The 13,436-nt window shown below is 50.0% G+C and overlaps 1 protein-coding gene across 4 annotated transcripts in view; it reads left to right on the top strand.

Moving 5' to 3' along the window:
- Positions 1 to 1,298: 1,298 nt before the first annotated feature.
- The window catches only part of FAM168A (family with sequence similarity 168 member A), a 169,626-nt gene continuing 157,488 nt past the window's right edge, over positions 1,299 to 13,436 (top strand). For 2 of the 4 annotated variants that reach the window (XM_061458151.1, XM_061458149.1), the window contains exon 1: positions 1,299 to 1,529. In XM_061458151.1, the coding sequence (XP_061314135.1) occupies positions 1,335 to 1,529 (195 nt within the window). In that variant the 5' untranslated portion in view covers positions 1,299 to 1,334. The remainder of the gene's footprint in view (positions 1,530 to 13,436) is intronic. The other 2 variants (XM_061458152.1, XM_061458153.1) reach the window with 2 other exon arrangements.

Here is a 13,436-nt window from a genome sequence, read left to right as displayed (position 1 = left end):
AGTGAGGTTGGAAAAGCCCTTTAAGCTCATCCAGTCCAACCTTCACCCCAGCACTGCCAAGGCCACCACTGCCCCATGGCACTGAGGCCTCGTCTCCACAGGGTGTGAACACTTGCAGGGCCGGTGCCTGCAGCCCTGCCCTGGGCAGCCTGTTCCAATGCCTGAGCACCCTCTGGGGCAGGAATTGTTCCTCAGCTCCATCTAAACCTGCCCTGGCGCAGCTTGAGGCCGGTTCCTCTTGTCCCATCCCTTGTTCCTTGGGAGCAGAGCCCAGCCCCTCCTGGCTCCATCCTCCTCTCAGGCACTTGCAGGCAGCCATCAGGTCCCCCCTGAGCCTTCTCTTCTCCACACTGAACCCCCCAGGTCCCTCAGCCCTTCCCCATCACACTTGGGCTCCAGGCCCTGCACCAGCTCCATTCCCTTCTCTGCCCCCCCTCCAGCCCCTCAATGTCTCTCTTGCAGCGAGTGCCATGGGCTCTGTGGTGCTGTGCCCGATGGGGTCAGTCCCTGGGTGAACCCCATTGCAATTCTTCCTCCCAGACCCCAGCACTTCCCAGAAACACTCATTTCTCACCCCAAACTGGGGTACTGAGCGCTGCTGACGCGGTTTGCACCCCCCTTGCAGCTGTGTGCACCCACAGGTGCTGCTCACCCCCCCGGGAAGCTCCATTTGGGTTCATCACTCTGGTGAGAGAAGTTCCTGCATTAAAACGTAAACCCCTCGTTTGTGCTCCCAGAGAAGGGCCTTTTCCCGCCCCCCCCGCCTATGGGGCCAGCACCCCCTTCCCCAAGGACTGAGGGGGTTGTTCCCCCCCCCAACGTTGGACGAGGGCTTTTGGCAGGGAAATGGGGGTTGTTTTGGGGGCGAGGGCCGGTTTGGGGTGCGGGGGGAGGAACGGGGCCTGGCCGCGCTGTGAAGAGGAGGCCGGGCTGCGAGGGGGGGGGGGGGGGGGGGGGAAGGCCTGGCCTCGAGGCCGCGCATCCCGCCGCGGGCACGGCTGCTGCCGGAGCTCACCGGGCGGCCCCAGGGCAATGTCCGGAAGCCGGGGCCAGGCCGCGGGGACCACCGGATCCGCGCTCGGTTCGTCCCGGTGGGGATCGAGGCCGCGGCCTCCGCGCTCCCCTCAGCCAGCGCGGACTACAACTCCCAGCATGCCCCCACGCGGACTACAGCTCCCAGCATGCTCCACTCTGCCCCTCCGCACTACACCTCCCATCGTACCCCGCGGCCACACGGGCCCCCGTCTCCCTCCCCGCCCGCCGCTAGAACTACATTACCCAGCGTGCCCAGCGGAGGGCGGCCAGCGCCGACCGGCGGCGGCTGCGCGCGGGGCATGCCGGGAGCTGTAGTTCTGGCGGCGGCTGTAACGGTCCCGCTGGTGGTACACCCCCCCCCCCCCCCCGCCCCTTCCCTCAGCGGCTGCGGGCAGAGGCAGAGGCAGGAGCCGCGGAGCGGGCGGAGGGCGAGCGGGAGCGCTGCCGCCGCCGCCGCACCGGCTGAGGGGACACCGCCGCCAGAACAGCCGCAGGTGAGGGGGGGGGACACGGCGGCGGGACAACGGCACCCCCGGAGGGCGCTGAGGGGGGGCTGCGGGTGACAGCCGGGGGGGGGACACACGGACCCGCTCCCCTCGCCGGGGGCACGGGGCCTGGGCTGCGATGGCGGCGGTGGAGGGGGAGCATCCTGTCAGCGCTGTGGGGGAGACCGCCGCCCTGAGGGGGGAGAGCCGGCCCCGCTGCTTGTGCCCCCCCCCAAGAGCCTGTTTCCCCCCCCTCAGCATTAGTGCCGGGATTTGGCCTCGCTGTGATGGGCACTGGGGCTCGGTTCCCCTCAGCCCTCTCTTTGCGAGGCGCTTGGCGCCGGTGGGGGGGGGGAGCCCGCTGAAGACCCCCCCCCCCCCCCGATGGTGGCCAAGGCAAGTTCTGGTGGTGTGGAAGAAGGGAAATGGAGCGACCGCGCTTTCCCCTCCTGCTCTGAGCCTTCGGGAGACGCCGGTGTGGGGATGGGGGGCACCCCAAGATGGGTGGGGGGGCTGGCACCGCTTCACCCCAGCCCCACTGCGAGCAGCGAGAGGGGCACGTGGGGATGATGATGATGATGGTGATGGTGATGAGAGCGACAGAAGGGGATATTGAGGAGCCCGACAGCAACTTCATGGGATGGGAAAGGCCGAGTTGCGGCCGCGTCCGTCCTCCCGCTCCCTTTGGAGCGGGTTTAAAATGGCCCAGGTTTGCTGAGCGAGAAGAGGGGGGGACGTCGGGGTGCAACAGCGGCAGCCTGAAAGCAGAGAGCGCAAGGTGCTGAGACGGGAGGCGGCGTTGTCCTCCCTGCCGCTGTGAAACAGTGGGTGCTGTGCCTTTGCATCAAGGGCTGCTTGTTTTCTTCCCTTTTCCTTCCCCAAGAATTGCTTTGAATACTTTGGCGTGGGGGTTTTCAGGGCAGCGAAGTCCGTTGCTGTACAGCGGGTTAATAATACCCCCAAAAGATGCCTTTATGGAAAGCTGAGGAGCCCTCAAGTGATGGAAATGGAACAAATACTCATTCTCAAGAACAGGGTTTGTGCTGTGTTGGGCTTGGGGGGGGGGGGGGGCGGATTTCCCCCCCTCCCTGCACGTCGTGATAAGCTCTCAGGTTATGGCTTGGCTTTCCATAGCTGGAATTTCATTCAAAAGGCGTTTGTTTGGTGCTGAATTCTGTCAAATGCAGAGAAACGAGCAGGTTGAAGGAGGCTTTTTTTCCCCCTTTCTGGACAAAGGCATGTTGTGCTAAGCACAGAGAAACCTCCAGTGCTTCTGTCCCTCTTTTAATCCAGATATGATTGAAGATGCAGGGCTGTATTTGTTCTTGCTGTTAAAATTGGGATGGGAGGAAGCGAGAGCTTTATTTTCCCTAAGGAATGGGAATGATGGAAACATCTTTAGGGAAACGTTTCGCTGGACTTGGTTGCATCGACTGCGTTATTTCATGGAATGTGGACTGTGAAGTGGTTCTGGAGGAGAACTCCAACTGAGGAGTGATATGGAGCAATGTCAGGGAAAGGGGAATTAGCACTTGGCAGCCAAATGCTTTATTTTATGATGGCTTTTTTAATCCTTTTTGCTTGCCAGTTTGGGTTTTTAACTGTTTCATGGCTTCTTCTGACCTTTTTGGTTGGGTGCATTAAAAAACCCACCCCAAACAACACCTATGGTCTGATTATTTCTTCTTTCTACATGCGTGTAGTCATTAGAAGGACTGGTATCACTTAGCAGTGTATTTTTTTTGGTTGAAATCTATGTTTTTTTTGTTGAAATCTCTATTAAATCTGATTAACTTTTGCGCTGGAAGTTGCAAATATGAACTTAGCTACTTATGCATCTCAACTTCTATATTATTTTAGTCTTACTAAAGTAAATGTTCCCATTTATCAGAAGGAATCTCTCCCACATGATGTGCTTACAGTGGCCTTTGGCTTTAGTGAATGTGTGCTGAGTGTTTCAGATGTTACTGGTCAGATTTATGGGGGTGTTTTCGTACTCTTTAGTTGATTAAAATCCCTGGCTGTTAGGAAGGACACTTTTGGAGAGGTACATATATAACCCTTTCCCTTTGGAACAAAGGGATCAGAAGCAACCTGATTCCATGCTATGAAGGTGGTTTGAATTTATTGTAATGGGAGTGAGGAACCAAAATGAAGCACCCCCACGGTGTCCAAATGAATGTGAAATAATTATGGGATACGGTCCTTTAAGGAGATCATCTTGGAGAGATCTTCTGTGATCTTGGGTGATACTCATCTGTCAAGTTCAATGCTAGGTCTGCATTGCAGTAGGTGAGCTCTTAAGGATGTTTAAAAGCTTGGCAGTGAAGTTTTCGTGCTCTCCTATGGATATGGGGTCCCCTATGGAACCCACCACATGGATAATGGGGAGGAACAGGAAAGAAAGGTGACGCTGCTCTTGCTGTTCCTGGAAGCATTTCCCAGACATGTGAAAATGCTTTGGAGAAGCATTTCTGCATAATTATAATGAAATTTGGTCTAAATTTCATTAGGTGATCTGTCCAGAAGAGCTTCTGAACCTCACTTTCGGAGGGTAGGTGCAAATGCAGCCACTTCAGTGAGGGAAGTGGGTGTTTGATCCAGGAGAGCATCTGCTTTTGGGAAGCTTGCAAAGGCAACCGCGGTCAGACCGGCGCAGATCTCCTTTTCTGGGAAGTGGGACATTCACAGCTGGGATGGAGTTCCTGGATCACCGAGGCCTGCCCACCATAAATGCCAGCAACTGTGGCATAAACAGGATTCAGTCCTGGTTTAAATCCAGGTGGGTTTCAACTGCTGCCTGTGGCACAGGAACAGTTCAGTCCTTTCTCCCCCGGTAGTTGGAAACCTCCTGTTTCCACCCAGAGCTCTCAGCTGATTTGCAGCTCTCAGGTGGTTGATAGCAGTTGATGAGGCTGTCAGAAGGGAAACACAACTTTTATATCTTCCTTTCTGAGCTCACTCTTCCCTTCAGTCCGGGTTATGATCTCCATTTGTCTTCCACTGATGCCTTTTGGGCTCAATTGTATCTGCAGAGGCCCCAGTTTCCCCTTCCGCAGCACAAGTGCTCCATGTACTTTCTGTTTCCTCTGCAATTCATAAACTCTCCTTAAACCACCACGTTCTAACTGTGCGTTTCAGCCCTGAGTGAGCTCCCTTTGTGCTGGCTGGACGGTGCTCTGCTTGCTTGGCTTCTCCTCAGGTGTCTGTGGAGGGTTGAACACCGTCTCCCCACGCTGTGGAGATGCTGAGTGACCCTTGTCAAGAGGTGATAGACATGCAAAGTGCTGCCAACCTCCTCCTCCCAGTGCTGGGCTGAATCAGAAGTATTTGAAGCATCCCCATGAGAACTGTGTTCTTAGCCAGTGTGCTCAGGGAGGAGGGACACTTGCCTCACTCTCAAAGTGCAAGTGAGGTCATTTTTGTACAGCACCAGCTCTGATTTATTTGCTGGTGGGATTGTGTGAGGTCTGAGAAGAAGTTGGGTGAGCAGTGGAGGTTCATAACCAAGCATGGTCTTGTTTGTTAATGTACTGTGATCTTTCTAATTAACTAGACTCAATTTTGTTGCTTAAAATCTCCAAGTCACCATGGTTGGCTTCAGTATATGAGGGGTGGGCTTCAAGGATGCTGGAGAGGGACCTTTTCATCAGTGACAGGGCAAGGGAGGATGGGTTCAAACTGAAACAAGGGAAGTTCAGGTTGGAGATAAGGAAGAAGTTGTTCCCTGTGAGGGTGCTGAGGCGCTGGCACAGGGTGCCCAGAGAAGCTGTGGCTGCCCCATCCCTGGCAGTGTCCAAGGCCAGGTTGGACACAGGGGCTTGGAGCAAGCTGCTCTAGTGGAAGGGGTCCCTGCCCGTGGCAGGGGTTGGAACTGGAGGAGCTTTAAGGTCCCTTCCAACCCAAACCAGTCTGGGATTCTATTTTCAGTCTATAGAAATAGTGGATGCAAAATGAGTGAATGAGAAAAGCGTTCTTGTTGTTTTCTAAAGTATTTCCCAAGCGGTGTAAACGGCATTTTATTGCTGATTTCAAAGTCAAGTTGATCAGTCCCATCTGACATTGCTGGATTCTTGTGTGCTCTCATGTGTCTCTTCAATAAACAGATGAAGATTTTTGCTTTGGTGACAATAAATAAAGTCCACCTCTCCATATTTTGCCTTTTGACAGTCTTTTAACTCTTTGAATTAAAAAATATTGCCTCTTAATCTGTCACTTTTTAGAACTAGGAATAAATTTTCAAGAGTTATTTCCACATGCCTCGGCTACCTGCCAGTCACATGGATGCTGCTCTGCAGAGGCATCAAATGATGTTACCTTTTTGTTCCTTCCCCTCCACTAAGTCATAACGTTCCGATTTTGGGGTTTAAATCATTGGTATCCCTAAATATGGGACGAAAATGGTGTCCCCAACATAAGAAGGACATGGAGCTGTTGGAGCAAGTCCAGAGGAGGCCATGAGGATGAGCAGGGGCTGGAGCAGCTCCTGTATGGAGGCAGGCTGAGAACATTGGGGCTGTTGAGCCTGGAGAAGAGAAGCTGCGTGGAGACCTCAGAGCAGCTTCCAGTGTCTGAAGGGGGCACCGAACAGGAGCATGAACACACAAATCTAATTCATTTCCAGGTACATTTTTAATACAGAACTTCACTAATTATAAGCATTTTGTTCTTTAGCTCTCTTTCTAGAATCTCTTTCTCAGTCTGGAAGCAGATGACACAGTTCATTGTGCTTTTATTGAGCTAAACCTTATATTTCATCCCTTTTTCCTGTTGGAACCCTGTAGGGAAGTGATGATGAGGATGATATTCATGGCATAATACTATACTTTTCAGTGAAACATAGAAGGAAAGAGGTTCCTTTGAGACACGTTTGGTTTCCTCACAGTGTGAGTAATACTTGAATACTTTTTAAGAGTTCCTCTGAGTTGTTTACTATGGATGTGCTGGAATCCCTGTGCACTGCAAAGGAATTTCAAGTGACTGTGTGCTTTCTGTGAGGAACAAAACGTGGCTCTGTGGACTCTCTCCAGCAAACCATTTAGGAGGCGATCGTGAGAGGATTTGGAGATGCTGGTTTGTATTTGGCTGTACTTTCCCCTGTCTTCCCTTCCTGTCTGTGAGTGAAACAGTCACATGGAAAACTGGAAGGTGGGAAAATGGAAAGTGAGAGCAGAAAAATGGGGTTTATCATAGAATTCAGACAATAACTTCCCCAATAGGAAGATTAATGCTGAAGTGTATTTGTAGGCTGAACGTTTTTGCCTTTAATGCCTTGGCTTTGGGAGGGTTATGAAAGACAAGCTTAGAGTGTTTTATGAGAGAAAAAGTACTAAATTGGCAAAAAAAGCAAGCCTAGATGCCATCGTGCCTGCTGGGCATGTCTAATTCTCTGATAACACGGATAAGGATTGCAGACAGCAGCAAAAGTTAAACTAGAGCAGCGCATCTTGGGTTCTGCAGGTTTTTTTCTTGCTTCTAATTTAATGTGGAGCTTAATATAGAAGATCTGCCTCTTTTATGGCATCAGACACTTTAGTTTATCTGCCATGAATTAAAGCAGTGTTTGAGCTTTTCCTTTCTTTGGTGTTAGATACTCAGCTCTCTCAATTTGATAACGTGTGGAATTTGATGTTGGCAATCTATCCTGGAGACAAGTGAGTGTTCTGAGCACAGTTTGCTATTCCCCAGTTTTCCTTTTGGTGCTTTATACTTGGATTTGTGGGTGATGACAGCTCGCTTCTTGAACGGACAAGGGGGTTTATGTGGTTATTCAGGTTATTGTCTCACTCACCCCCTACTCTTCCTAGAGCAGGTTAAAGCTCAAGCTTGCTCTTGATTCAACTTAGATTCACAACAGGGTTTTTGAAGTCTTAAAATGCAGTGCCAGGAATCTGAGAAATGGTTTCTTTGTCTTTACTGTAGCATCTGAAGCCCAAATGCTGAACTTTCCTGTGCAGCCGAGTTTCTGCATATGGACTGATCTCATTTCTTTCCCTAAGAATTCTTTCCCTGTCTGTAGATAACGCACACACATGCAAATGGAAGTTGTAGAGAAGATACTTGGTTTGAGTTGGCTACTTCTGTGATAGTAGCCTTATGTTGTGGGCTCAGGAGATAAATGTGGTATCATCATCTGTTCTCATCTGAGCTTGAGCTTTCCTTGTGTAATTCCTGGGGTTGGATTTCACATATGTATTTGTTGGCATTCACCCTCAAGAAATGATGTCTTAAAGTGCTTTAGGCTTTGTAACACAAAAGGCAAGTGCAGGGTCCTGGCCCTGGGGAGGAACAACCCCACACACCAGCACAGGCTGGGGGCTGACCTGCTGGAAAGCAGCTCTGTGGAGAGGTAACTGGGGGGGACCTGGTGGACACCAGGTTGTCCATGAGCCAGCAGTGGGACACTGGGACCAAGGTGGTCAATGGTGTCTTGGGCTCCATCAGGAAGAGCATTGCTGGCAGGTGGAGGGAGCCGATCCTCCCTCTGCACAGCCCTGGTGAAGCCTTCCCTGGAGCATTGTGTCCAGGTCTGGGCTCTCCAGTATGAGAGACCTGGAGCTCCTGGAGCAAGTCCAGTGAGGGGCTGTGAGAATGATGAAGGGTCTGGAGCATCCCTCACATCCCCTGTGAGGAAAGGCTGCAGGAGCTGGGCCTGTTCAGCCTGGAGAAGAGAAGGCTCTGGGGGAATCTGGTCAATGTGTACAGGTACCTGAAGGGAGGGTGTCAAGAGGATGGAGCCAGACTTCTCAGTGGTGCCAGCAATGGGATGAGAGGCAGCAGGCACAAACTAAACCACAGAAGTTCCACTTGAACATGAGCAAGAACTTGTTTACCATGTGGGTGTCTGAGCATTAGAGCTTCCCCAGAGAGGCTGTGGAATTTCCTTCTCTGTAGGTATTCAGGAGCTGCCTGGACCCAGTCTTGAGCACTGCGCTGTGGGTGACACAGCTGGAGCAAGGAGCTTGGAGGAGATGATCCCCAGCCTCAGCCATTGGGTGATTCTGTGAAGATGCTGTTGGCTGTTTTCCAGCAGATGGGTGTCATCTGGAGGTTTTGTCGTTGTGACTCCCCCTTTGATGGTACAAACAACTTCTAAAGAAAAGCCATAAACCCCTCAGAGCTCTTGGTTGCTTTCGCATCGCCGCTTAGCAAAGTGTCCAGCACAGCTCGTGTTGTCCTCTCCTCCTCTTCCACAACACCACTGGCAAGGTCAACCAAGAGATTACCTCTTCCCTTTCTGATGCTGCCTCTATCCCAGTGACCTGTAGCTGTATATGTACCATTGAGGCTGCTTCTGGCCAAGCTTCTTGGAAGGTCTTTGGAGACCTCCCTAGGTTAAGCCTTGCAAGATCCTTGTGTGTAGATGTGCTAACTCTATTTCCACCATGGAGATATGGAGCCTGGAGACTTTTTCCTGCCATTGCACAACAGGGTTGGGTCAGATGCTGTCCTGCTTCTCCCCCTGTGGACGCTGGGAGATTTACTTTGTATGCTGTTGGGATGATGCTGTGTTGGTGGCTTTCTGTATGGACTTAGAGGAGAGTTCCTAGAGCTTAAGGCTGCATCTGGAAACCACAGACACTTAGATTTTCCCTGGTAAAGGAGCCTATTTAGTTTGGATACTCTTTACCTTCTACCAGGACAGCGAGTTTGAATTTGAAGATCTCAAGTCATTAAGAGGCCACCACTTTTCTTGTTATATTTTCAGCAATTAATTATCCTCTCTGATTAAAAATTGAGGTCTAATTTGAATTAGTTGCTGTGGCAGGGGGCTGGAACTGCATGAGCTGGGAGATCCCTTTAAGCCAAACCAGTCTGGGATTCTTCCTTGTATCTGCGCGTTGTTTACAAGGGGAGTTAAAGCTCTCATTTACTTTAGAAGCTTTTCCAAACTCTGCTCTGTAGCTTGTTCCTTTTTGATCCCAAAAGCACTTTGAAACTTTGTGGTGAATAGAAGTGGATCATCTATATGCAAATTCCTTTTTTTTTTCCCTCTGCTAAGTTATATTTGTGAGAAACCAGCATCTCAAGTGATGCCTGTTTTCATTACGGTCAGACTTGATTATCTTAAAGGCCTTTTCCAGCCCCAATGATTCTGTGGTGCTGCTGCTATTTCATTAAGATGATAATTAAAAAGTACAAACATCACACAAGTTAAAATCAGTTATTCAAATCAAGGCATTTTGCAATCCTGATTGAATTACTAGACCTAGATGTATTTAAATGTGAGTCTGTTTTCTCTCTGCTGTCAAGGCTTCCAGTCCAGTGATTGTTTTACTGGTTATAATGAGGTCCATAGAAGTTACTTTGTGTTTTTAATTGTCCCCTATGATTTTAGGAAACTAATCCCCTGTAATCACTTGCTCCTCAGAGTTTCTGTACCCATCCTGTGTCTTCCCCATGTCTTCCATACATCCTCTTTTTTTCTCCCTATGGAGTCACGTACCCAGCTCCTTGTCTAGTGGAAGGTGTTCCTGCCCATGGTAGGGGATTGGAACTGAATGAACTTACGTTCATTTCCAACCCAAACCATTCTATGATTGTAAGTTCCCCTGAAAATCCAGTTCCTCTGCAGTGCTGATAACTGACAGAGTCGAGCCTTTCCCCCCCCTTTTTATAGGGCCACGTTGTATCCATCACTTCCCTTTCATTTCTGAACACCATTGAACTAATGGTTTTAAACTCCACTTGCTCATCACATCAGATTTTCCTCCTCGTTGCTGGTAAGGATTTGATTTGTTCCTGTTGTAATTCAGCCTCCTCACATCCCTAGATAGCAACAGAGCATCCATTTTCTCCATGGATGCTCTTGTCTGACTTTGAACCTCATTTCCCCTTCTAAGTGTCCTTCTCTTGTGTTTAGCTTATTCCTCTCCTGGCTGCATCAGCAGTTTCAGCTGGGAAGGTGTCTTATTAGTTGGAAAGATGCTGCCTTTGCAATTCCTGCTCTCTGTTCCCTGCAGTATTGTTCCATCACTCAAATCCAAGTATCTCATCAGTCGTGCAGCCTTGTTCAGTTCAATGACCTTTTTGTGCCTTCTATTGCTTCAAGTACTGGATGTGTGTTACAGCTCGGGGATCAGCTGCCTGTGGATGTGCAGTCGGGCTACGATGGGGTGCAGGGCTAAGAACATTGGTGTTTTGAGGCACTCAGCTGCACTCTCTGGCTCTCCCTGAGCTCTGCACTCAGCCAAAGCCACTGTCTCGTGTAGAAGATCCCATTGACTGGCAGATTCCTGCCTGTTTCAGAGGCAGCTTCTGCCAGATCCTCGGAGCTTCCTCTTAGTAAACTCAAGCACAGGGAAGAAAAAGCCTGGCATGGCACCACACAAAGGCTGCCAAAACCTCACTTAGCCTTTCCCTTTCAGTTCTTTTCCAGGATCCCTGAAATCTTTCCTCATCTGCTTAGCTCCAGCTGATGCCGAGTTGCTGCTCCTGGTCTGTGTGGTTGCTTGTGACCAGAGTTTAGCCAATATTTGTGATCCTATGTTGGAAGAGGAAACCGATGCCAGGCAGGTATTCCTCAGAGGCAGTTGTGCTGCTTCCCAGAGCATGTTTGCAGAGGCTGCTTTTCCTCAGCGCAGGCTGAAGCAAACAGCAGGAGATAGGTCTGCTCAGGATTCCAAGGTCATCCTTTCCTGCCAACGCTAAATCCATGCACACGTATGTGTGTGGCTTACACCATGGGGGCTTCTTTGCCTGTCCTTGACTTTCTTCTGCTTTCCTGATGCTCTTCACTGACATTCTGGCTCTCTCAGTACTCGACAGTGTGTGTATCTCCTGTTATCTGTGATTGATATAGTATCCCCTTCTCCCAAAACAAAGCTGGGTGCTCTGATTTTGTGCTCAGCCCTTGGGAAGCTTGTTTTACTCACATCTGCTTTAGGCCAATTTGTGACCAGCCTTTTCATCCAAAACTCCATGTAACAGAATTGTCTTCAATGGTGATTGTTTGGGAATGGATTCATAACCTCCTTCAGCCTTGTGCTTTCACCTCAGGGGAGATCTCCCTGCTGGAGAACCCAAATCATGGAATCCCAGCCTGGTTTGGGTTGAAGGGCACTGCGGCATCTCCCAATGTTTAATCTATCTTGGGAAATACAGGCATTACCAAGCCTTTTTGCCATATTCCAAAGGGGAAACTGAGGCAGTGCTTGTGCAGTTGGTGAACTGGAGGGAAACTGTGGGCATGAGAAGAACTGGATTCTGGTCTCCCATGATCTGACCCTGAGATCATTGTTCATCACTAGCATAATACCACTCATAACAAAATAAGGTTGGTAGATACCTATGAGCTCTTAGGCAGAAGCTCTTCCCTGGGAGGGTGCTGAGGCGCTGGCACAGGGTGCCCAGAGAAGCTGTGGCTGCCCCATCCCTGGCAGTGTTCAAGGCCAGGTTGGACCCAGGGGCTTGGAGCAAGCTGCTCCAGTGGAAGGGGTCCTTGCCCATGGCAGGGGTTGGAGCTGGAGGAGCTTTAAGGTGTCCCTTCAACCCAAACCATTCTATGACTATGATTCTGTATGGAGTTTTTCAGCACCAAATTGTTCCACTTCCATGGAAATGGCTCTCCCAGAAAGTGCTGCAGAGACTGTTCTGGTGCCTCACTCATTTCGGTTCCCACTTCAGGCTGGTGCCTTTGATCTGTGAAACTCCTGATTTGAATCTTATCTCCTTGCGAGGCTCTGTCCCCAGGCCCATGCTGGCAGCCAGGATTAGTTGGGCTTTCCTCTGTTGACAATCTTGGTTTTAAATCTGAGAGGACTTTCAGCACAGCTTTCTCCTGGGGCAGGGAGGAACATTGATTCTGGAATATGTTTTTCTCAGTGTTATCAGGATTTTCTGGCTATCAAGATAAGCTGCAGAGCTTATGAATCACGGAGTTTTCTTCCTACAGCATCAGCTGGAGGAGGTTGTGTGTGTCTTTGGTGGGTTTAGGTTTTATCTGACCTTCCTGTGATTTTACCTTTTTATTATTATTTCGTATTTCTTGTTTTATGTGTGTGTTTGTATTAATCAAAAGACAGTGGGAAAACAGTGAGGAAAACAATCCTGTATTCTTCGGCTTTTGGTTTGTGCCCTCCTGAGATGCTGGAGAAGGGACCTTAAAGCTCATCCAGTCCCAACCCTCTGCCCCGGGCAGGGACCCCTTCCACTTAGAGCAGCTTGCTCCAAGCCCCTGTGTCCAACCTGGCCTTGAACACTGCCAGAGATGGGGCAGCCACAGCTTCTCTGGGCACCCTGTGCCAGGGCCTTGCTACTCCCAAAGTCATCTTTATTCTTGGGGAGATTCCCACTGGACACAAGAGGGAATAATCTCCCTAGGGAAGTGGTGACTCCCCAGCACTGGACAGTGTTAAGATTGGGCTGTACAGGGTGCTGGGCCATCTAGTCTAGGTCATGCTTTGCCTGGAGAGGTTGTAGCAGATGGTCTTTGAGGTCTCTTCAGCCTGGGATTCTGTGATTCTATGATCTAGAAAGTTTGAATTACGCCCATTGCTGTTACTTCTGGCTCTGGTACATCCATAGGATTCTTTCTACATAAATCAGAAGCATCCAGTGGACATAAGATGTTTATTTCCTTCCCAGCAGCCATATAACATCTCAAGCACTAACTGTTCCCTGAAGAGCTGCCCGTAAGTTCTTGTTGATGCTAAAACAATCCTGTTGATGCCAGAAGATACAACCCCAAGCTCTGAGATCCTCCAGTGCAAAATACACTTGAAGACAAAGGGACCCTTTGCTGTGATCTGCATCTACATCTCAGCAGAATAAGAATCATGGTTGTATTTCATGACTTCAGGTTCCTGAAGGGAATCCAGAATCCCAACTCCAGCAATCCTGAGGCTGTTCTTTGAAGGCAAGAGGTTCTGTGTAGGTGTCTTGCAGTAATTTTAGCTCATCCCCTTGATACAGCAC

This window comes from Pezoporus flaviventris, unplaced genomic scaffold (assembly GCF_033815535.1).
Source record: "Pezoporus flaviventris isolate CSIRO_AGI_PZ_B2104156 unplaced genomic scaffold, CSIRO_AGI_Pfla_v1 ptg000025l, whole genome shotgun sequence".
In the NCBI taxonomy this organism is placed as follows: Eukaryota; Metazoa; Chordata; class Aves; order Psittaciformes; family Psittacidae; genus Pezoporus; species Pezoporus flaviventris.
Note: the sequence above shows the minus strand (reverse complement) of the source record. Positions and strands in the feature narration are given on the sequence as shown.